Source organism: Martes martes (assembly GCF_963455335.1).
Source record: "Martes martes genome assembly, chromosome: 17".
In the NCBI taxonomy this organism is placed as follows: Eukaryota; Metazoa; Chordata; class Mammalia; order Carnivora; family Mustelidae; genus Martes; species Martes martes.
The window spans coordinates 40780216-40805184 of record NC_137905.1 but is presented as its reverse complement, the minus strand read 5'-3'; the positions used below and the strand labels follow the sequence as shown (position 1 = coordinate 40805184).

Below are 24969 nucleotides of genomic sequence, written 5' to 3'. Positions count from 1 at the left end.
TAAAAAAATAGAGTAATCTCACAAACTGAGGAAGGCCAGGAACACAAAGAACAAGGTAAAGGACTTTTACCTGAGAGGCAACTCTAACAGCTATAGAATGGACTTTCTCCTCCCTATCTTCTGTCAAACAAAAAATTGCTTCCTATTCTAAGGCATCGAAAAGCACTCTGAGTGCTAACTGGGCTGTTCAGGTACAAAGTTTCAAGCCCTCTAATGGGGACTGAGAAACATCAAAAGCTGATTTCTTTTAATACCAAATATTAAACTGCACATACTACTTTTTTATGTAAATTTCAGGATTTCACACTCATGACCTATATTTCAAACACCTGGTCATAAAAAATTGCTATCTTACTACGTCTTGGTAAGAATGTCCACAGTATCCGAGCTCACATTCCAGTCACCGCAAGGGGCCAGACAGCGGAAGAGCTGCTCTGATCTCACCACCTGCTGCCAATACCACCCAGAAAGCACCCATCTCGGATGACGCAGATGCAGTTAGACATTTACACTAAAGCCTAATTCCTAAATCACTGGACCTGCCAACAAAGGCAGATCAAATCCTAAAGGTTCACATGTAACCTACAGAAGTTACAAAAGTCGTAATTCCCAAAGCTCTAAATCTACCCATTCCCCATACTTGGTTTCCCTCAATTTGATACTGAGAGATCTATCAAACTGCAAACTTTCATTCCCAAACACTTCAGTAAGACAATGGTTAACATTTTTGTTCTATGCACACATGATGGCTTGTGCTAAAGTTCTGGTTTGCATAGGTAACAGGAAAGCTTGAATCAATTTTTCCTAAGTTTCAATCTGTTCGGATTTGAAATATCGAGTACACACCACTGATGATCTCCCTAAAGCTCCTTTTCCAAGATAGTTGTCAATTCATGTAATTGGTAACCATAAATTCCACAGGGGCATCAATTTCTGAAAGACTTTTTTTTTTTTTTTTTTAGTAAACAAGAGGTAACAATGTCTGTTAATACCTTCACAGGTACTTAAAGATTCAAGTGACCTAACCACCTCTACTAGGTTAATTATATAACATCAGTCGGCTATTAAAGATTCAGTAGGATTCTGTGGGTTACCTCCTAGTCAAAACATCTATCAACTGAGAAACAGACTGATACTCCAGCCAGAGTAAACTGGTGTTGGGACCTTAACAGAAGCCTCAATCCTGTCTTCTGGCCCTCTGGGGAGCTAACCCTCTTGGGACAGTGGCTCTCATGAACAACACTGGGTTCCAGTCATACGTGGAAGAGGCTCATGGCCTTAATAATGGCTTTACTGAGTTGCAGGTCACAATGGTATTTCCGCTGGCCCAGAAGAGCAAAGACAGCAGTCTTGCACCAACCCAAGGGGACAACTTCCAGGTCCTAGTAAGAAACAATATGGCCAAAAATGAAGTGACCATGTCCAAATAAGATACCTGGTAACACAAACTTTTTAATCAGATGTGACTCTTGTCTCTTGTCACCAGCCCAGACACATACACACAGTAATACACAAAAGTCAACAAATCTGAGCTAGGATTGTGCTTTAAAAAAAAAGGAAAAGAAAAGAAAAGAAAGAAATCGACAAGGACAATCAAAACCACCGACACTGACATAAACCAGACCCGCGCAATCCCCGACTTTAGCAACGGCCATTTTTTAGTCTCAACAAAAATGTCAATATCCTGAGTTTTATCAGTATTTTCTTTCTAAAATAATTTATGGGACACAAAAGCATACAAATGAACAAACAAAAGCAGTGGTACAAAAAGTCTAGAAGAGCCCACTAACTAGAAAAAGAAACATCACAAAAACAATATAAAAAGATGTATTTAAGTGAAATAAATTAAAGGTTAAACCTTACACTTTCAAGTTTTCTTAGACTACTATTCTGGGAGATGGCATAGAGTTGATGACATTTTTCTAATAATCACTTGGTTAAGATCAAATGCCAAATGATCCTTCAGAAACTTATGCCTTTAAAAATCATGGCCCCATTTCAGATATTTAGACACAGGAGAAACTACCTAAATCCCAATCTGTAAACTGTTAAGGCATTTACTAACTTGACTGTCAAAATGGTATTTTAAAAATATTTACTTATTTGACCAGCATCTACAGAAACAAAAATTGTGATAATACAACTCTTGGGGTTTTTTTCTTGTTAGAAAACAAAATAATGCCGATCCAATAACCCAAAGGTATCCCAAAAGGATAATTCTAATATGCTTTACTGTTATTTTTAAGAAACCTATTTGCCTAATTATTTGTATTTTTAAGCCAACTGGCTGAATGCTGCCTTTAAAACGCAACGGAATTTACTTAACCTGGCACCAATACTCAAAAACTTGTACTTGTTGGGGGAAAAGAGTACTAATTAGGCTAAAACAAGGTTTATGTTATACATAAAATCACTCCAAATTACAAAGTGATTGATTTCTATAGCCCTAAGGATTTTTAATACATAATTTAGAAAAACAAATCACAAAACGATTAACATAGATGGCATTCAACTTTCCTTAGTCTAATTAATCATCTCCAATAAAACCAAGACCCTTCTGCAGGACCTGCCAGTTCCCCATTCCTTTTATCAACCTACAAAAGAAGCAATTCTTGGGAAGTGAGGATTTATTAAGAACATCAAGGTCCAGGGGTGCGTTTTTTTGTTTTTTTTACCATATACCTTAAAAATGTGTTTTATCCACACAAAAAAATCCATATCATTTAAAACTAGATATTCAAATTACATGGCTAACATTTTTAAGCTAATCAACCCTTCAGTGCTGATCCTGGAAAACAACCTTCAGTGGATCTTTGAATAATGGAACAAGACAGTGTTCGGCCATTGATATGAATGGTGTAGGCAGTCACACCTTTAACGTTCAAGCCACGAGTTATGAAGTTTCAAAGAGGTGAGGTCTACTGGCCCGCATTATCGGAAGCTGTTGTATTTTCAGTGCTAGTGGGTTGCACGTTATCTGCAAGGTTGTGTGCGTGCTCAAGAAACAAATCTTTCAGTACGCTTAATTCCTTAGTCAGCAATTTAATTTTTGCTTCCAACCGTTCATTCTCTTCTTTGAGCTGATTCACTCTCTGCAGCGTATCCTGGGCTTTCTGCTTGCTTTTCAACCGGCTCTTTTTCACAGCCATGTTGTTCCTCTCTCTGCGCTGACGATACTCATCGCTGTTGCGATCCATAGGCGAACTCTTTTTGCTTTGCTTGCTTGGAGGCACGGCTTTGCCTCCTCCCCCCGGGCCAGCAGGCACCAGTTGAGGAACCTGCTGTAAGCCGCTGGCATGAGCCTGAGTATGAATAACACTTATTCCCGGAGAACTGTTCTGCTGGGCTATCTTGCTCATTTGGGCTCTCTCTCTTGCGGACAAAGAACAGGCAGAAATGAGAGCAAAGTGATCAATGGTTTCCACACTAAGCTGCCAAGAAATCTTCACATGTACCTAGTTAAAAAATAAATTGCATTAAAATGTTTGAAATGACAAGATCAAATGAGATTAAACTTGCATGTACCTAACAGCAGGCCAACATTAATTGATTATGCTGAGAAAAGTATACAGAAACTGCCAACTGTTCCAATGCTTCAGAAGTCTAAATCATTTAATTTAGAAAGGTAAGTTAGTACAGGAGCACCATAAGGCCAAATTCAGCCCACCTGAATCCCTGAGGGTACTGCCCATCTGTGATTATTATCCAAAATGGAAGGAAAAACAAAAGAATACCACTAATTAGGTAGCACAGACGAACAGCACTTGGCAATCTGCCAGAGAGAAATTTGAGATGTTTAGGTAAAACACAGAAAACCTGAGTTCAATTAGGATAGAAGAGACACCTGCAAAGAAAGGGGGACAAAGTTTCAATTGTTGGCTCACGTCAAAACAGAATCCTACGGCACCGTGCCGATCTCCACAACTTGTCAGGATGACTGCATGTTCCTGACACCAATATGCAGAGACTGAGTCACCAAGGACTTGACTTTTCTCCCGGAGTACATCTTTATGGAATATTACGAAAAGACTTTTTTTGCTGGGGGAGGGGTGGGAAGAGGCTTGGTTTTTTGTTTCATTTTTAATGACCTCACAGATCGTAGTTTACACCGATTTCCGAAGTTAGCTTCTTGGTTCAGAGATCCAGGAGCTCTGGGACCTCTAGTGTGCTGCCCCATCCCACCATGCTGCTTCTAACTGTGGGGTTTTTTTTCCCACTTCTTGACATAATTTATAAACACATCTCAACACAGGCAACCTGCAACCACAGGGAAAGAAACAAAAGCCCTAATGATGCACCCCAAGAAGAGCAAGTATGGGGCTGAAGCCCGGCAGAGAGCCTGAGCCGGCACCCACTGAACACGGCAGACACAGCGGAGGTAACACCAACTCTCCAGTGCTCCTGCGCTGCTGCTCCTAGGAATGAAGCCACAGTAGTCATACTTGGATCACCATCAATCCAACTAGGTCACTACAACTGCCTCAAGATGTGTCAAAAGCAGACCTATCATGAGCCCATATACGATCATGAGGCCACTTCAAGAAATCAGGACTCTTGGAAATTCAGACAGCAGTGTTACGAACCATACAACCATCCTGTTCTCTTTTCAAAAAACTGCTAAACCTACATCAATGGAAAAAACCTGGAGCCGGAATTATGAAATGGCTCAAATAAGTACATCTCACAGTTCTTAGGAAAAGCTCAGTTAGTAAACACCAGTAGCTTCACCCAAACCTTTAGCCAGGCGTTTCTTGTATAAACACTCCTCACTGGTCTGCTTTTAAAAATCTTTCCTTTTAAAGTCCATATTATCATTATTTTCAATTGTTTTCAAAGCCATGCATGCAGCCTTGAATTAGTGGGTCACCTGTTCTCACTCCAAACTAAGGCAAAAGAGAAAGCTTCCTTCCAAACCACAGATGGATATCTACTCCAAGTCTATCTTCAATAATGGACATTTCACAATTTTCCTGGATAATTTATGATGTTGCCTATTTTTCCTTCCAGGTGAACAGTGGCAGTTCAGTATTAATCTGGGCCACCTTACCACTGTTAGTGGCCATCTACATTATTGCTTAGTTATTTGGTGTAAAGTGAGCATAAGAATTTTAGGCGACTTTTAAAACTTTTTAAATACTTCTCCTGGGATTGTCTCAACTATCATGATCATGGTCATCTTATTTAACTTTTTTATTTTTCATACACCAATTAAAAAGTTTTTAATCTTTAAAGTTAATCCCTACAGACAGCTCAAAGATAACAATGATCCAAAAAACACAGAACAGGAACCAGGTCAATTTTTGTCTTGGCTCTGGCTCCCCCAGTTTTGCTCTGGACCTCATTCCCCTTTTTGGGCCTCAATTTCCCCAACTGCAAATGAGGGACAGAGAATGTTAAGATGTCTTCTGACTCTGAAAATATACCACGAACTTCAGTCACTATAAAAGAGCCCTTATGCCCTGCTTTTTATTCCCAAGTCACTAAAAGCTTTTAATACAGACTCCAAATTCAGTGATATTCATGCCCGTTTTTTGTACCCAAAGACACAGGAATGGGGAAGAGCTATTTTACCTCAGCCTGACTCCTCTAGCTAGGGTATTAGGCTGAACACAGCAGGCGTGAAGGGGAGAGAGGGGCTTTGAAAAAGTGCCCTTTGCTTGAAAAACAAAGAGTAACTATCAAATTGGTAATAATCCAAGCAAGGAAACTTGGAAACAATAAAAAGAACTCAAAAATGATTTTTTTTAAGTTCCTCAACCAAAGCCAACAAAGTAAGTTTTAAGTGAAAAAATATCCATTAAGGAAAGTAAACTAAGTAAAGGGGATCAAAAAGGGCCAAGTGGTCCAAGAAAGTTAACTCCAGATTATCAATTCTGTTTTTACACAGGCCAAATAGCTGCCTTCAAAGTTACACATTTCAGTTTCCACTATCACTTATGCTTTTGTTCCTTCCACAAACATTTACTGAGCACCTACAATGGGGGAAAAAATGAGTTTATTTCAAATCTGGATATTCAATCCTAAACAAAAATCTGGCTCCTACGTAGACAAACACTATTCCAAAGTTCATTCTACAGGAAGTAGGGTGGTGCCTCATTTCCTAGCATGTGAATCATTCAAGCAGGGAGCAGGAGACAAACTGAAGAGCAGTAGTTCTCAAAGTGTGGTTCCTGGACCAGGAGCAGCAGCATTTGAGAACTTGTCAGAAATGCAGATTCTCAGGCTGCCTCCCTACCCCCACATAAGAATCCAGAGCTCTAGGAATAGGGCTGAGCAATCTTGTTTTAAAGGGCCCTCCAAATGATTCCGTTGACACTGAGGTTTGAGAGCCAATGCTGCAGATTAACAATGGATCTTTAGAAAGACGGTCTGCCTGGGCAAATTTTTTTAAAATTCAGATTTCTTAATTCAAGTAGTGTTCATCAAATCAGTAACACACTGAAAACTCAGAAAGGTTAGAATGAGTAAAACAAATTTCTCTCAAGTTTCATTTAGGAAAGTAAACTTGTCAAGACTTTTCCTAATCCTCCTGTCATTTCTTTTTTGATGTTATGGACAACCAGATATTCCTCCCCATGCTCCCCAAAATAAATTCTCAACTCAAATTTCCTCATGAGCATCTATACTCCAAAATATTCACAGATTGTTTCTCCCTTACTCCCAATCTGTATAATCATCGGTATCTGACAATTCTACCCATCCACCTCCCAAAAGAACTTCCAAGCACCATCCCTCTCTGTCCTAACACCACAGAATTACCTCAGGCTGACATCATCTCCCAGGGGCACTCGTCCCCTCTGGTTTAGCAGTGCACCCTCCAACCACAGTCTCAGAGCAACTGAGCACTCAAACCTGCTCCGGGGTCCAGCATCAAATTGAAGGTATTCACTCTCGGCCCAAGCCCTTGCTCCTTATGCTTCACACTGCGATTATACCGAACCACTACCGATCCCCTAAATGGTCACGCTTTCTCTTTTGTTTGTGTGGCTGTCCAATCTGTTCCCCTAGTTTCTCTGTCAGTGCCAGCTCTATAGTGTGGTTCCCTGCAGACCAAGCTAGAGGCAGGACTCTGTCTTCATATCCATATGCCCAGCACCTAGTGCAGGGCTAGCCACAGAGTGGTGGTGCTGGAGAAATATTTGTCCAATACTGGCTCAGAGGCGAAGAGAAAACATTTATTTTTATAAATGTCCTATATAAAAATGAGATTCTCTAGCACTGAAATCTCTTAAAACAACCACAATTAAATCAAGAGTGTAAGATAGTAGTCTTCCTACCCTAAGTTCTTGGTCTTTCTTAAAGGTGGACAGGAAAATAAGAATATAATTCCACTTACTAATTCGAGTGCCCAGTCTACACAATGAACATTTCTTGTCTGGTCTTTGCTTCATCTCAGTTAAGAACCTTTATGTTCTATTTAGCCAGTTACGTGTTCCAATGAATAACCTCAAGTTCTTAGGTACATGTTGCCAAGGTCTGACAACTCTGTACTCTACGTGATGTCAAGGTAAGCAAAGTCAATACATACCCAAATGAGCAGGATTTCTATTTAGCTGCCGCTGCTTGCTTTATGACCCAACACAGGCTCCATGAAGGAGGGTACATCCCTTCGGGGAGTACATGAATGGTCCACTGGAGTATGGAGAAAATGTACATTCATTTGTCTTTAACATCATCTTTTTAATCTACTTTTGGTAGGATTTACAACATACAAAAAAACAGTACACACATTGTTTATAAATACACCTCTAACAGGAAATCTTACTCAAATAAAAAAATTTTTTAACCTATAGGGCTGGAAAGCCAGAAAGGTAGGAGACCCATGAACCTACAAGAACCCCGTGGAAACACTAGCTCCCAAGGATATACAACAGACCCGGAACTGCGGCTACCCACGTTTACCATTACTGTGATCAGGTGAAGCAATCCTAGACCAAAAGACCAAATTCAATCCCCTGAGGTCCTATTTGTCTTTACCAGGGACTCACCAGGTGCTGTTTAAATCCCTACAGGTGAAACCACCTCTCCAAAATTAGACAACAGCTGATGGTCAGGATGTGCTCTGGAGAATTTAACAGATACTTTGAAAAAATGAAATCATGTTTCCTCCTGTTTTTCAGGCAGGTATTAAAAACGACTGAATCAGACAAGTGCACCCACCAGAAGCAGGAATCAAGAAATCGAAAAACTCTTCAGCTCACTGGCATCCTGTAATTACTCAGCCTTATTTATAGTAAGTTTTCTCAGAAACAGAGAATCCGCTTTAAGAACAGCTCTTCCCCAATACTGATCAACTGGTAATCGCTGACCTGATACTTTTCAGTATCAGGAGCTTTAAGACGCAGAATTTCTTAGTAGAGCGAGCCCTTACAGTATTTTCTTTCCAAAATTTATCTGGGAGTCGCGTTATCCTATCTGAATTTAAGGGCAAATTCTTCACATAAGGATTCGCTGAGTATAGGCTTGGGGAGAAAACTACCCATTTTTGTGTAACCCACTCACCTGAAAACCCTTCTGAAACCGACACGTTTTAAGGTGCCAGATTACAACACAAGTCTCAAACAAAAGGCCAACGGAACGATTAAACCTTCTGAAGGATACAAGCTCCCGCGGGAGGATAGAGGACCCTTCCCCCTCAAACATGCATTTCCATCCTCTTCACCTGGACACCTCTGCTAGCTGTTTTCTTGCCCTGTGTTCGCTGCGACCCGCTAACGAAGCGCTCCGCTTCTGGCCCGCCTCTTTCCTAGTCCACTGGCCGCACGTTCGTCTAACCTCGTTGGGCAGCGAAGTGTAGGACATTCGCATTACAGCTCCTCAAGCGAGCGCGGGATTAGTTCTGGAGAGTCACGGACTTCACCATGAACTGCTCTCCCTGTCCACTTAAACGCTCTACGAACTTCGGAACCGAAGGGTCGCCTCCCCGCGCCGAGCGGTCTTGGAGGGGCGGGCAAGACCCGATGTGGCACTATAGTGAGGGACGGTCCACCTCCCGCTGCTCTGGGGAACACCCCGTATCCCCGGGGGCCAATAACGCGCCTGGCCTGTCACCACTGCCCGTTTCTCCAACAGACGCCGGGTTCCGGAGGGGGCACACCTCGTCCCCCGCCCCGCCCCACGCCGTCCCGTCGCGGGCCGGCGGCGAGGGGTTCCCGGGGGGAGCGCGGGGGTCGGCGGGTGGCGCCGCGGCGCTGGGCCGCGGCCAGGGATGAGCTCAGCGGCCCCGCCGGGTGTTGCCGGCAGGTTGCATCAGACGCCGCGCGGGGCCGCCGCCCGCGCCGCGGGCCGCGCGGGGCCTTCCCGGCCAGCCGGCCGCCTCAGGCCGGGCCGGGTCTCCTCGAGCCCGGCCGGCACCTAGGCGAGCGGCCGGCTCCGCCGCGGCCTCCTCCTCTTCCCTCAGCCCGCCCGCCCGCGGCCTCCTTACCTGCGCCTCCAGCCCGCCCGCCCCCAGGCGGCCTCCACTCCGAGCGGCCCCGCGCGGCGCGGCCCGACGGACCCAGGCCTCGCAGCCCGCGAGTCACCGAGGAGGAGCGACGGTTACGAAACCGGCAGCCGCCGCCCGTTCCGCCGCCGCCGCCGCCGCCGCCGCCACCGGCTTCCCCTCCTCGCCGGGGCCGCGCGCGCCGCCGCCGCCGCCGCCACGACCAATTGGAGCGCCGGCCTGCGGGCGACGCTCCCGCCCCTCGCGACGGGCGGCGCCGCCAGCCAATCGCGAGCGGCCTGGCTGCGGGAGGCGGGCACGTGGCGGAGGCGTTGGCCGCGGCGCAGCACTGCACGGCGCGGCGCGGCGCGGCGGGGCGGACGGGTGTGGCGGGAGTTGGCTGCCGCTCCTGGCGCCGCCCGCATCCTCCGCGGTTTGCGCGGGGCGGTGGCCACGGGCTGTGGGCGACCCGCGGCGAGAAGGGCCCGGTGAGAGCTGGAGGAGTTGGGGAGCTGAGGCCTTGCGAAGGCAGCACCTGTCTTTGGGAGGCCCTACTTCCTGCGGTGGTTTTTTGAATCACCGAAGTCCGTCTGGGTTTTGCCGCGTCCTCGGGGAGGCCCCGTGGGCGTCCCTCGCAGCGACAGTCCTCGGAGCGGCCCACAAGACGCACCTCCCGGGACTGCGGGGCACCCGGCGGAGCCTGGAGGGAAGTGAAGGACCTCAGGGCCGCGAAGACGGCTCCAGGCTTGCCGGAAAACAAGTGGAGCCACATTTTCCCAGCGTCGGCTTAGGACTGATGTCACATTGGTGAACGCTGCAAACTGGTTCATTGCCACGGGGAAACGAATTGGATTTGCGCGACCGATTCCCGTGTGGTGTCTTCCAGGTGAACAGACTGAGAGATGGGATCTCAAGAAAAAAAAAAAAGCAAAACAAAAAACAACAACAACAACAAAAAACGCATGGCAGTCCAGTTTTATGTGTCCAATGACACTTAGCAGGAGGATCTGAAAGCGTCTAAAACCAGGAAGCAGCGCGCTGGGTGGAGGACAGAGCCAGCGCGATAGGTTTGATTGCTTCCTCTTTAGCAATTCTTATCGTCCAAAAAACAGTGTTTGAAAGAGGAAACATTTCTTCATCGCCCAGGCCATGGCACCGGTTCTCCGCATTAAGATTGTTTCGAGGAATCAGTAAAGAGATGATTTAAAAAAAAAAAAAAAAAAACCTTTGCAAAAACTAAAGATAAAACATGAAATTGAAAGAGCTGCAATTAAAGGTGAACACCTATAACCATAGAAACATACTTGGTAGCAAGACATAATACCATCAAAACCACTATGTTTCTTTTACTTTGGCCCTCAGTGTTCTGATTTGAAATTTCTTTGATCAAGATTTTAGCACTGTTAAAACTTGTGTTTTATTGCTCACAAAATCATAATTTTGCCCTCGCCACTTGCCAATCACTTTAAAGTTGTATAGAAGAAAAAAATTATAGGTATACTTGTTTATCCTCTGGCTTGCTGACCGTTCTGCCAAGCTGCTCTAGCATTCTCTGTGTCTGGACAGGTCTGGTCCATGCCAAGGAGACTCGAGTATTTCCTCTTTAGCTGGCGGCTGGTAATTCTTCTACTTAGTTTACAAATATTAATTAGGGGCTAACTACCTGCTAAGCTGTGGGCTAAGTGCTGGGGATTCAGCAATGAACAAGACAAACACAACCCCTACCTACCTGAAGCTTGCCCCTAGAGCCAAGGAGACAGATACTCAGTAATTACACAATTTTTCTGTTACCACCTTCATAAATATAAGAAAGAAGTACAAGATGCTGTGAGATTGTAAGAAGGGAACCAGATGTGGTCTGTGGTTCAGGGAAGGCCTAACAGATGAGTTAGAATTTGCCTAAGTGCCATAGATGAAGTGGAGGAAGGTACCAGTCAGAGGAAATGTCTTACCTAAAGGTTTTATGATGAGAGAAATGTAAGGCCAGAGAAGCAGGGCAGAGTGTCCCAGTGGAGACTGGTGAGATTGACAAGGCCTGTGGCCCAAGAAGGGTTCTGACTTTTATCCCAAGAGAGATGGGAAACCTTGGAAAGCTTTGCTTTCACCGTAAGGAAACAAGGAGAGACTGGCGGAGGCCGTCTTTGGGTTAAGGAGATTCACCATGTTGCTCTCTTTCAAGTCACAGGGCATTTAGCCCTCATAATAAAAGATTTCCTGCATAGATGTCTGCCTCACTGATACCTGATCCATGTTCTACAAATCCAAAGAGCTTATAAAGAAATACTACATCAAAATCCCCTCTAAGGACTTGAGAAGTAGGATGTCTTGTTAGATTATGCTACTTAACCTGAGACCTGCTAGGATTATCTTAGTTACCTAAGAGGTGTGGATTCTAGTATCAGGCTGTCCTCTCCACAGTTAAACTAACCTCCTGATGGTTGTGTGACCTTGGGCAAATTATGTTACCTCTCAGTCATCTGCGAATAGGGATTAAATGACAGTATCTACCCAAGAGGATTGCTGTGGGGGTTAAAGGAGTTAATGTGTGTTTGGCTCCCAGAAAGGTACCTGCCTACTACATGACAAGAGCTCAGAAGTAGTAGCTGTTGTTACCATGATGCTCATACGTGAATTTTAAACAAGTTTTATCATAGAATTATGGGAGACTAAAATACACTTCAAGGTCAAGCTGTGCCTCATGTTTCTTTGATGATTCAAGCCCTGAAATACACAGAATAGTGAAGGTGTTCATGTCGACCCTGTAGTGTATCCCAAAAGGTGTTTTTTAGAATAGTTCCCTTAGTCACCATATCTTACTTGATTGGCTTCCATAGGGTTAGGAAAAATTTGGTAATTTCAAATCTCTTATTGTTTAGAAAGCCAGATCAACAGAAGTTTACTAGGCAAACTTATGCATGTAGCTTAAATGTATCTTAAATACTTATGATAATACGCAAGTACTTAATCATAAATTTATATTTGGAAAGTTTCTGAAAAATTAGTATACCAGATTAACCATCTCTGACAGGAGATCTGGGCCATATCTTTATTTTGAGCATTGAGACAGTGTCACAGGTCTGCCTCTCAGTAGGTATTTACTCAGTGATCAGCACAAAGAGGACAGGGATCATCAGACATTCTGCACTGGTAAGGGCCCTCTTATTGGAACTAACCACAAACCATCCCTGACTAGCCTTAGCAGAGAAAAGGACTTGGTCAAAGATTTTAGGTCCATCTTCATGAAATACCCAGGCCCTATCAGAACTAAGAACTAAAAGGCTCAAATGTCTTCATGTCTGTCTCTGCCTTTGTGTGTGTGTATGTGTGTGTGTGTGTTGGTTTCATTGATCTTTTGCTTGCACATCAACTTTCTTCACCTGGTCACTGACAGCCTCAATGTCCACAGTTTTGGTCACTAAAGAAAGCCGACTCTCTTTTTAAGTCCCTGTTACCAAAGTCTTAGGCAAGGACTCTGGGATCGCAATGCCCAGCTGGATCAAGTGTTCATCCCTGGAATTATCAAACAGCCAGGAACAGGTCACCATGCACTGACATGGCAGCTCGGGGAGGGGGCTACGAAGCTGAACGGTTGTCTTAGAACACCCTAACCTTCGTAAGTGGGTCCAATGCATGAAAGAGAAAAATCTCACATGGTTTAAACTTGAACAGTTACTAAGTAGTGTGAATGTCCATTATAAAGCACTTCACCCCATGTCGGACTTCCTTATCCCGTGAGTAAGGTGTCACCTGTGCCCTTAAGAAAAGTACGTATCATTTGTGTGCACAGGGGTGGCTGTGTACCATGAGAGCACATGAGGATCGGTACAGACCGACCACACACATGAGAGCTGCATGCATCTGGGGCCTGAGGCTAAGTGCCTGCCATCTGTGCATATAAAGGTAGGTAAGTGCCATCTATATACATAAGAGAAGGCTATGACATCATGCATGTCAGGAGAGCACATCTGTATCTTTTGTGGGCCCAGAAGGGTCTTATATCTTTCCTCCACTGGATATGCACCAATCACCTGCTACATAATAATTGTAATGCAAATTATTCCAGTGCCTATGAAGCACCAAACTGAAGCTGAATGGGTATTTGTTTTTGTCTTTTGTTGTTGGCTTATGTAAAATCTATAGGACACCGGTTTCCATCACAGCAGTGGGATGGGCTTTGGAGACAGACGATAGTGATGTTGGCATTGTATTGGACGTAGCTAAAGCTGTGTTCCTCATCTGTAGAGAAGGTGGGCAGTACACACCTCATAGAGTTGCTTTAACGATTAAGTAAACTGACATGGAAAGAAGCTAGCAAGGTGTCTGGCACATGGGAAGCACAAAAATAATTTGTCCTTCCAAAAAGCATTTGCTACCTAGGACCCAATTCTTGGTTTCTTTTCTAAGAGAGAGCATGTGACATGTTCATGCTGAGCAGGGGAAGGAGCAGAGGGAGAGGGAGAGAGAGAATCCCAAGCAGGCTCCCCGTTCAGCTCTGAGCCCGACGCAGGACTGACCTCATGACCCTGAGATCGTGACCCGAGCCGAAATCAAGAGTCGGACACTTAATCAAGTGAGCCACCCAGGCACCCCGTTGTTTTCTTTTTCTTTGCAAGGCTTCTGGGGAAACATCTGGGATTGGGAGAGACAAGCACTATTTAGCAGTCTTTATGAAGACAGGGACCTTTCCCCCCCCACCGCTGTGAGTGACCCCATTTCTTCAGCCCCGGGGAGCTGCTTTGAGGCCTGGAGGATTTGTGTTTTTGTAAACATCAGGAATCTGCCCCCTTGGCCAGGGGGATCAACTCTGCAAAGAAGCCGAAGTAGCGCTTGTGCCGAAGGGCCTGTCTTCAAGAGATCTTGATGGTGGTCAAGGGACCGCGTTAGTGGTGCAGGGCCTCATGGTGGGGCTCCAGGAGCTGGCCAAGAAATACTTGGTGAGGGCGGTTGGAGACTTGTTCTCCTGCTGTTAAAGAGACCCGAACAAACCTACAGGTGGCAAGACTTGGGGAAACTTGAGAGCCAAAACAGAACATTTTCTCTTGCTTTATCTTGGCTAAACTACCAGTGAAACCAAGGGTACAGCAGCCAGAACAGCTTGTGGGGTCAGAGCATGTCTAGGGCAGAGAGGAAAGAGGAAAGGAAGTGGGACATGATGGAGAAAAGCTAGAAATGCCCAGTACTCCTGCCTGCTGGCCTAGTGGCCACTCCTTCCCTTTTCCACGTACCCAGATCCTCCCCACCCCTCAAGCCCCAGGCCACTCTCAGTTTTGCTAACTCTTCCAATTCCTACTGGCTCTCTTCTTTCTTCTCCGTGGCATAGGATTTAACATTAAAATGCACACTGTGGCGTTTTTTGCTATTCTCCTGTCTGCTATACTCTGTTTTGATTTTATAGGAAAAGAAGGTTCTGTTTTATGCACATAACACTGTGCCAGGTACTTATGAGGGATTAGAAAATGCATCGGGGGGGGGGCAGTGAGGGTATCTGTCCTAAATGGGGACCTGGAAACCGGGGCGGGGGGGTAACACTACGACATCTACTGCAGTCCCCTCTTCCATGGCTTGAGGCCACTTATTACTTACAATAAATTAGTCCCACTTGTGAAGAGCTTCTCTAGGATTCTGAATGGTCCCATTTCCTGGAAAGATTTGCTGCCACCAACCTCAAGGCTACATCCATATTTGTCACTGGCCTCCCCTACCACCCAAGCTAGAGTTTCCATACCATTGGCTAGCACCTCTTCTGGTCTAAGTAGCTCACCCGCCGAACGGACGCACACCTTCCACCTTGAGAAATCTGTACTCTTCATTACCATGTCCTTTTAAGCCCTGGCTACCATGTTTGTCATTTGCCATCAAGATTTGGCAGAGGATCATTAATGCAAAAGAAACACAGGACGAATAAGCCAGAAACTAATGAGATTGGTCATCTACAAGGGTGGATGGAATTGGAAAGAAGGTAGAGTAGATGAGGGGGAGAGTAAATGTACCTTTTTGAATAGCTCTGACTCTGAGGACCATGGTCAAGTTTCACACACCCCAGAAATAAATAGATAGTTGACGCCAACCAGGATGTGGGAGGGACCCAAAGTAAAATACAAATAGTAACCAATGAACCTAACTGCACTACAAATGAACAACATAACCACACTGTGGCTAACCTGAATTTCTAACCTGAATAACTTTAGAAAATAGCATTTGGATTGGATAAGGGTAATGGCAAAAATAACTGGACACAATTAATATGCACTAGTTACTGATTTTTTTTTAAAGGGATAGGGTAGCAATTGCACAACTATTTTATGTACATGCTAGGACCAAGCAAACAAGTAAATACATTTGGATAATGAGATCGAGTTTCTCATTGTTGGAGAAAGAAGTTACAAATAAGAGGAAAGGAAGGCTAGAATCAATCCTGTGGTGTTGGGTTGGAATCTGAGATTAGTAGGATGAATTCATGATTCGTAGTATATACACAGATGGATAGAAAGAGAAATAAATACAGATATGTGTAGGTGTGTGTGAGAATGTACTTATGTGTGTTCTCTAGCCTTGTCCACTGAGAGGACCCGAAAGCAAAAACAGCCCAGTAGTAATGATGCCCCCTAGGGACCAAATCATGGTTTCTAAATATCTTCCTTCAGTGAGCGGAACTAGGGTTCGTTGGTTAAAGTGGTTGATTCCAGAATTGGGCAGGAAAACACAAAAAGAATCTGGCACATCTCCTGGTGCCAGGAAGTAAAGAAAGGCTCAAAAACTGATGGAGACACATCACAAGAACTTAGGAGTTAATTTGAAGGAGTTCCCAATGGCCAAATCTGGGACAACCAAGTAACTGAATAAATAATAGTAATGAATTATAAGTTGCAGAATAAAATAAATAGCTATGAGTTAATATTGACATACGTAAATAATTTGAATAACCAAATAAATCACAGAAAAGAAACAGCTCTTCCTCATAACAAATTTCAATTACTAAATGTGGGAAGAATTATTGAAATAGCAAATCACCTTTAGACAAGCACCACTGTAATAACTGGTGGGAATGAATCATCAATGCAGGTTAAAATCAATGGGTGAAAATGAGAAACAGGATGTTTGCATATTCTCAAAGTATCTCCTCACAAGATACTTACTAATAACATAACTGACTGGTACTCTTAAAAAATGGTCAGGGGTGCCTGGGTCGCTCAGTCAGTTAAGCAACCGACTTTCAATCTCAGCTCACGTCTTTTTTTTTTTTTTTTTTAAGATTTTACTTATTTATTTGAGAGAGAGTATGAGAGGGGAGAAGGTCAGAGGGAGAAGCAGACTCCCCGTGGAGCTGGAAGCCCGATGAACAACTCCATCCGGAGACTCTGGGATCATGACCTGAGCCCAAGGCAGTCAACTAACTAACCGAGCCACCCAGGTACCCTCAGCTCACGTCTTGATTTCAGGGTCATGAGTTCAAGCCCCGTTTGTGCTCCGTGCTGTGCCAGGAGCCTACTTAAAAAAAGAAATAAAAGAAGAAGACGACGACGACGAAGTAGTAGTAGTAGTAGTAGTAGTAGTAGTAGTAGTAGTAGTAGTTAAGGTCATGAAAGACAAAGAAAAGCTGAAAAATTGTCCCAGATTAGAGGAAACTAAGGAGCATTACAGCGAAAGGCAACAAGGAATGCTAGATTGAATTTTAGACCAGAAAAAAGACATTAGTGGGGTCACTGGAGAAAACTGAACTGGGTCTATAGATTTACTGCTACTACCAGGTCAATGTTAATTTTCTATTTCTGACCACTGTTCCGTGATCAGATCAGCTTTTGCTGGGGATTTGGGAGTAAGAAACAGCCAGGGTGCGCAAGAGACTGGCGCCCCTCCCTCATCCCCTGTACTGCCCACGGCATTGCTTAGGCAGATACCATTGGTTATCATTGGCAGGAAGGAGCCAATGGCTAACAAGAGGTAAGACTTCCCAAACACAACAGACAGCAAGAAAAATTTCCCTGATTAGCAGCGATTAGCCTGCCCCACAGCTCTCATAGAAGTTAGCAAGTTACTTCCCTGTGGGGTGGGAACCTGCTACGTAGAGGTTATTTAACTTTGACTTCCAGGTCAAAAACAAAGGAAATGACTGACAAAATTGATCACATAAATATTTAAAACTTCTAGCTATAAAAACATATAAATAAAATTAGTAACAAATGAGAAAATAGAGAAATATTTGCAATATATAAAAGGTATCAATTTCCTTATCATATAAGAAACTTAAAAATCAATAGTCAGGGGCGCCTGGTTGGCTCAGTCGGTTAAGCAGCTGACTGCTGATCTCAACCCAGGTCTTGATCTCAGGGTCTTGAGTTCAAGTCCCACATTGGGGTCCATGCTCCACGTGGAGCCTACTTAAAAAAAAGAGAGAATCAATAATCTGAAGATGAACGCCACAGTGTTAACAAGGATATCAACAGGAGTTTCACAAGAAATACTAATGACCTGAGACATGAAAAAATATCTTTTATTAAACAAATGCAAATCAATTCAATGAGATGCCATTTTATATTTTGATTATAAATAATCAAAAAACATGTTAATAAATGGTAATAGCAAGAAGATAAATTGGTCAGGGGGAAAGCAATTTCATAGAATCTTTCTGGAAGGCCATTTGGTCATTTGCAATAAAAACCCTAGAAGTGTGTGCATCCTTTGACCTAGTCATTTCAATTCAATCATTTATTCTGAGAAGATCATCACACATGCAGGCAAAGATACAAGGAAGTACATTATATCATTGTTAACAATAGCAGATAAAGAATTGATCTAAATGTCCATTTTAATTAGCCCCAACCAGTGGTGACCAAATTCTCAAAACTCAGCAAGAAGAAATGAAGGTGATGCTTGGTAGAAAAGATATGCCTAACATGGGTAATTGCTTAAAGGAACAGGATGATGACTTGAACTATTACTGGGTTTTGTCTGTTGTTGTTGTTGTTGTTTCAGTCACCTTTCTTTCTTTTGTCTTTTTTCCCTTGAGGAACTGAATGCCTGTTTGTATGGATTGTGCTGTAATTTGACCATTAGTGCACAGAACTCTATCCATCCCCACCTGATCTCAGGTGTTGATTAAAAATGTTCTCCTCTGGGCTGTCTGTTGTTTGAAGAAAATCAAGATTAATTACTTGTGTTCCTTCTTTCAAAGAGAGATACACACTTTGCTTTGGAAGAGATACATATGTTGTAAATTCTATATGATACTATGTTCCCATTTATTGAATTAGTTTATACATACATGTTACATATAGTTTATATATATATAGTTATATATAGGTGCAGACTCTCAAGTAAGAATTTTATACTTCTAAGTCAATTTGACGTTATAAAGATGAATCGTATTAGATTCGTTCTTCTGTATAAATTAAACTGATTGATACCTAGTCTTATATAAGTGTTTTTATTCTTAACAAGGATTTATACAGTGAAATACATGTGAGTTATATATGCATTCTAATGAGAAAATTTTTATTAGAAAAAGTTGAATAACTTTATAATAACAAAATACTATATTTAATAAAGTCTTTTGTATTTCTAGAAAGCATATGTTTCCTTATATTATCTGAAGTACTGTATTTGAATGTTGTAGGGTTGGAAACTTATAAAAAACAGAATTATAAATACTATAGAAAGTCACAAAAAGTCACCAATGGGTGGAAGCAACCCAAAAATCCATTGGTGGGTAAATGGATAAACAAAATGTGTTATATCTACACAGTAGAGTACTCTGAAGCCTTAAAAAGAAAGAAATCAATCAGAGTCAATCAGAGAAAGACCGTTATGGTAAGATTTCACTTATATGTGGAATTTAAGAAACAAAACAGAGGAGCATAGGGAAGGGAGGGGAAAAATAAAACCAGACAAAATCAGAGAGGGAGACCCTTAATCACAGGAAACAAACCGAGGAATTCTGGGCAGGAGGGGGTTCAGGGCATGGGGTAACTGGATGACGGGCATTAAGGAGGGCACGTGATATAATTAGCAGTGGGTGTTATACAAGACTGATGAAACACTGAACTCTACCTCTGAAACTAATAATACAGTACATGTTAAGTAGTTGAATTTAAATAAAAAATAATAATAAAAAGAAGTAAAAAGAAAGGAAATCCTATAAACATGCTATGTGGATGGAACTTGGAAATATGACACTAAGTGAAACAAGCCAGTCACAAATGACAGAATCTGAACAATTCCATTCTGTGAGGTACCTAAAGGACTCCAGTTCACAGATGCAGGACATAGGGTGGGGGGAGGAGAAGAAAGAGTAATTGTGTGATGGGTATGGGTTCTAGCTCTGCAAGAGAAAACATTCTGGAGATCTGTTTCAAAACAATGTAAATGCACTTTATCTCTACTAAGCTGTACATTTAAAAATGGTCAAGATGGTACATTTTATGATAGGTGTTTTTTCACCACGATAAAAATAAACAGCCTTCTTTAGTTACAAAAAAAAAAGAAAAGAAAAGAAAAGAAAAAATCACAGATGATGCTGACTTTCCAGGCTATTACAGGAGCTATTGACTCTCTTATTTTAAAATCTATAGACCATCTGCTATGTGCTAGGCATTTTGCTCCATGTCAGTGTTAGATGGTGATTAGGAAATGATCCCTGCTCTCAAGAGTTTTCAGTCTAGGGGTGCCTGGGTGACTCAGTGGGTTAAAGCCTCTGCCTTCGGCTCAGGTCATGATCTTGGGATCCTGGGGTCGAGCCCCGCATCGGGCTCTCTGCTCAGCGGGGAGCCTGTTTCCCTTCCTCTCTCTCTGCCTGCCTCTCTGCCTACTTGTGATCTCTCTGTCAAATAAATAAAATCTTTAAAAAAAAAGAATATTTTTTTTAAAAAAAGAGTTTTCAGTCTAGTTGGAGACAGGGAGAAATACGCAGTGTGATATGGTAAGTCCCACATAGTAGGGAGAAAGCGCCAGGTGCCAGGGAAACACAAGGAAGGGGGCCTCATCTGGTCTTGGAGTGGTGCAGGTCAGGAAACGCTTCCCGTCTTCTCGCTGGAGTCCAGGCAGTAAGTATGAGCGAGCCAGACAAAGGTGCAAAACGAAAGACCAGGGGAGGCACAGAAAGCCAGTCATGGACATTGAGAAGCAAGGTGTGAGCAGAGCCTGGGGTTGGAGAGGGCTGAAGAGATTAAGGAAACTGACAGCGGAGGCCTTGCCAAGGAGTTTGGATCTTATCTGAGATCAATAAGAAGTCATGAAAGCTGTTCAAGGAGAGGAAGGATGTGTCCAAATTCGCAACTTCAAAGGATTGTTCCGGCTGCTACAGTGAGAAACAGATTGAAGGAGAGCATGATCAGAGGCAAGAATATTAGTAAAGATTTAACAGGTGACAGGCGACCTTGGCAGCAGACTGAGAAACGAGTGGGCGGAGAAGAAATGATGAGTTTAGACAACTTTTTCTACAAGTGTGGCTTTGAGCAAGAGGAGATAACAGGATAGCTGCAGAAAGTGTGGAGTGAAAGTGTGTGTGTGTGTGTGGGTGTGTGTGGGTGAGAGGGACAGGCATGTGTAAACACAGATAGGGAGGATGGACAGGAGCAATTCCCTAAGGGGAATGGAGGGCATAGGACCACATCTTGCTTAATAGAGCCTGGGAGGGGGAGGAAAGGACTGTCCTCCCATTTTAACAAGAGGAGGCGAGGAAAGATTAGATTTAGGTGCAAGTTTGTAAGTTTGCCGTTAGGAAGTTGAGAAGTTCTCATATTATGGTTTGTTTTTGCAAATTAGAAGGAAAGTTCATCCCAAAGGAGTCAATGGAGAGATGGTGGTTTACAGAGATGTTTAAGTGGGAAATTAGAGCTAACAAGAATTTAGGAAAGAGAATTGACTCTGGAAAAGTGTAACGTCAGAGCATTATGGGGCCCAGAGGAAGCTGGAGGCAATAATTCTGTCCAGTGTATTTTCGTGGTCATTGCTAGGAAGGCTAGCACCAAAAGTTATTTCTGCAGAATCTACATGCTCCGCCTGGCCTGAGTTTTTTAAGACTCAGAAGACCTTAGAAGGTACCCTCTGAACTCACCACAGGCCCAGGGAAAAATACTGAACAGGCACTAGTCCTACCCAAAAAATCAAAATATACCCTTAAGTCATAGCTATTAAAGCAGTGGCATATTCATCCAAGACCAGACAAACAGACCAGGGGAACAGAATAGAAAACCCCAAAGCAGAAGTTACATGTGGGAATTTAGAAGATGCAAATGGCCCTTTAAGTTCCTGGGGGGAAAAAAGAATCAGTCAACAGATGGGAGAGTGACGACTGGCTGTTTGTTAGATGTCTACCACACACTACTCACGAAAGAAGTTCTGGATGAGTTAAGGATCTAAGTGTTAGAAAAGACTTCTTCAATCATCACAGTAAAGCATTTTCCTATATACATGGATCAGGGAAGTTTCTCCTAAATAATTCATGAGACCTAGAATTTAAAAAGAAAATATCAGCAGATTTGACCATGTACAAATTAAAAAAAACAAAAAAGAAATTGCATAACTGAGAAAAGAAAAATTTAAGCTAAAGGGTTAAAGAATGAGCTGCAAATGGGGACAAAATATTTATAACATATATAACTCATAGAGGATGACTGTTAATATAGGAGCTTCTACAAACCAAATCCACTACTCTGTATTTGTCACTTTTATTATAAATTAAGGGTCTATATATGTGCAGATTTATTCCCAGACTCCCTGTTCTGTGCCCTTGGTCTGTTTGTCTATCTACCCTTGAGCTAATACCACAATGACATATTATGTTGACATAGTAATATCTTTATATCTGGTACTGTGAATCCTCCAAATTTGTTCTTCAAAATAAAAAGTGAAAAAAATAGTGATATGTTCTTTTGCTTAAATTTGATGGGTACATATTCTGATACTCATTATGCCAAAGATTAATTTATAGCTGCTCAGTGTTTTATTTTTTTTAAAGATTTTATTTATTTATTTGACAGACAGAGCTCCCAAGTAGGCAGAGAGGCAGGCAGAGAGAGGGGGGAAGGAGGCTCCCCGCTGAGCAGAGAGCCCAATGTGGGGCTTGATCCCAGGACCTTGGGATCATGGCCTGAGCTGAAGGCAGACGCTTAACCACTGAGCCACCCAGGCGCCCCAGCTGCTCAGTGTTTTAAAAACGCCAAAATAGGGGCGCCTGGGTGGCTCAGCCATTAAGCGTCTGCCTTCAGCTCAGGTCATGATCCCAGGATCCTGGGATCAACCCCCACATCAAGCTCCCTCTTGATATGAGGGAGAAGCTGCTTCTCCCTCTCACACTCCCCTTGCTTTCCCTGTCTCTCTCTCTCTGTCAAATAAATAAAATCTTTAAGAAATAAAAAAATTGAAAATAAAAAACACCAAAATAGAAAATAAACACCAAAATCAAACGCTTTTATGCGCCTAGTGACAGCACTGAAATTTGGAAAGCTGAAAGTTAGAAATATAAGGGGAAGAAAGCACAAAACCTCATTTTTAGTGGGATATTTTAATATACCTCTTTTTTTTTTTTTGACAGGTCAAGCAGATAAATATTTCAAAGGCATGGCATTGAAAGGGCCTACATGGTGAAACAGACAAAACCTTCAAAGCTGCCATTAAAATATGTTCAAAGAACTAAAGGAATTCATACTTAAGGAATTAAAAGAGAGGATGATAGCAATGTCTCATCCAATAGAGAACAGCAGTGAGGAATAAAATTACTTAAACAGCAACACAGGGGCGCCTGGATGGCTCAGTGGGTTAAGCTTCTGCCTTAGGCTCAAGTCATGGTCTCAGGGTCCTGGGATTGAGACCCACATGGGGCTCTCTGCTTAATGGGGAGCCTGCTTCCCCCTCTCTCTCTGCCTGCCTCTCTGCCTACCTGTGATCTCTCTGTCAAATAAATAAAATCTTAAAAAAAAATAAATAGTAACACAGATATTCTGGAGTTGAAAAGTACAATAATCAAAATGAAAACTTCACTAGAGAGACAGATTCAACAGGAGATTGAACTGGCAGAAACAACTTGTTGAAAATAAAGACAGATCAACATCCATCTACAGAGAGTAAAAAAGTAATAATAAAGAAGAAAACAAAAAAATAACAGAGCCTTGGAAAAAAGTAAGATTCTATTATATGCACCAAAATATACATAAAGGAATTAGCTGGAAGAGAAGAAAGGAACATTAAAAGTATTTGAAAAGAGGCGCCAGGGTGGCTCAGTGGGTTGAGCCTCTGCCTTTGGCTCAGGTCATGACCCCAGGCCTCTCATCAGGTTCTCTGCTCAGCGGGGAACCTGCTTGCCCCTCTCTCTCTGCCTGCCTCTCTGCCTGCTTGTGATCTCTGTCTGTCAAGTAAATAAGCAAATAATCTTAAAAAAAAAAAAAGAGTTCACCATCTTTATTTAAAAAAAAAAAGTATTTGATAAAGGCACATCAATCTATCAGCCAAGAAGCTCGAGAAACTCCCAAGTATGATGACCAAAGAGATCCACACCCAGACACATCATAGTAAAAATGTTGCAAGACAAAGACAAAGATAAAATCATTAAGGCAGCGAAAGAAAACGACTCATCGCATACAAGGATTCTGCCGGAAGATTAACAGCTAACTTTTAATCAGAAAGAATGGAAGCCAGAGATAAGTGGGATGACACAGTCAAAGTGCGGAAGGTGAAGTATTGTCAAACCAATAATCTCATATCCACTAAAATTATCTTTAAAAAACGAAGGCCAAATAAAGATATTCTGAGATATACAAAACATGAGACAATTTGTTGATAAGCCCACCTGCCTGACAAAAAAACATTCAGGCAGAAAGTAGGTGACCTCAGACAGTAATTTGAATGCTCAGTCACGCACACACACACACGCGCACACACGCGCGCACACACACACACAGAGCTTCGGTAAAGCTAATTATGTAGTAATTGCAAAAGACAGCACATAATTACATATTTCTTTTCCTGTTTTCCCTAAACTGATTTATAAAGCAATGTGTATATAATTGTATTGTTGGGTCTATAATAAATAGACATGCAATATATTTGACAATAACTTTACATAGAAGGAAAGTAGGAGCAAAGCTATGTGGGGGTAAGGAAAGGACACAAGGTGGTGATCTGAATCTGCAGGAATAAATGAAGAGAACCGGAAAGGGTCAACAAGAAGGTACTGTAACAACTCTAAAAATATACACAGTTGACCCTTGAACAATGCCAGGGCTAAGGGACATGGACACGCCCATACAGTTGAAAATCTGCATATAATATTGATTCCCCCAAAACTTAGCTGCTACTATCCTACTGTTGGCCAGAAGCCTTACTGATCACATGCACCATTGGCTAACACCCATTTTGTATGTTCAATGTATTATCTGCTATATTCTTACAATAAAGGTAGCTAGAGAAAAGGAAGTGTTGTTCAGAAAATCATAAGGAAGAGAAAATACGTTTGCAGGACTGTACAGTAAAAATATCCACATAAAAGTGGACTCATGCAATTGAAACCCATGTTGTTCAAGGGTCAAGTGTACTTGCTTTCCCTTCTTCTCTGC

General features: G+C 42.7%; 1 protein-coding gene across 1 annotated transcript; it reads right to left on the bottom strand.

The window, feature by feature from the left end:
• Positions 1-1544: 1544 nt before the first annotated feature.
• CEBPG (CCAAT enhancer binding protein gamma) lies at positions 1545-9548 on the bottom strand. Its single transcript, XM_080827909.1, has 2 exons — positions 9425-9548; positions 1545-3455 (listed from the first exon to the last, which is right to left on the bottom strand). The coding sequence occupies exon 2, from the start codon at positions 3357-3359 to the stop codon at positions 2919-2921; it is 441 nt and encodes a 146-aa protein (XP_080684035.1). The 5' UTR covers positions 3360-3455; positions 9425-9548; the 3' UTR covers positions 1545-2918.
• Positions 9549-24969: the final 15421 nt, after the last annotated feature.

Coding starts and splice junctions, on each gene's coding strand:
- CEBPG (XM_080827909.1), bottom strand. CDS start 3,359: ATGAGCAAGATAGCCCAGCAGAACAGTTCTCCGGGAATAAGTGTTATT.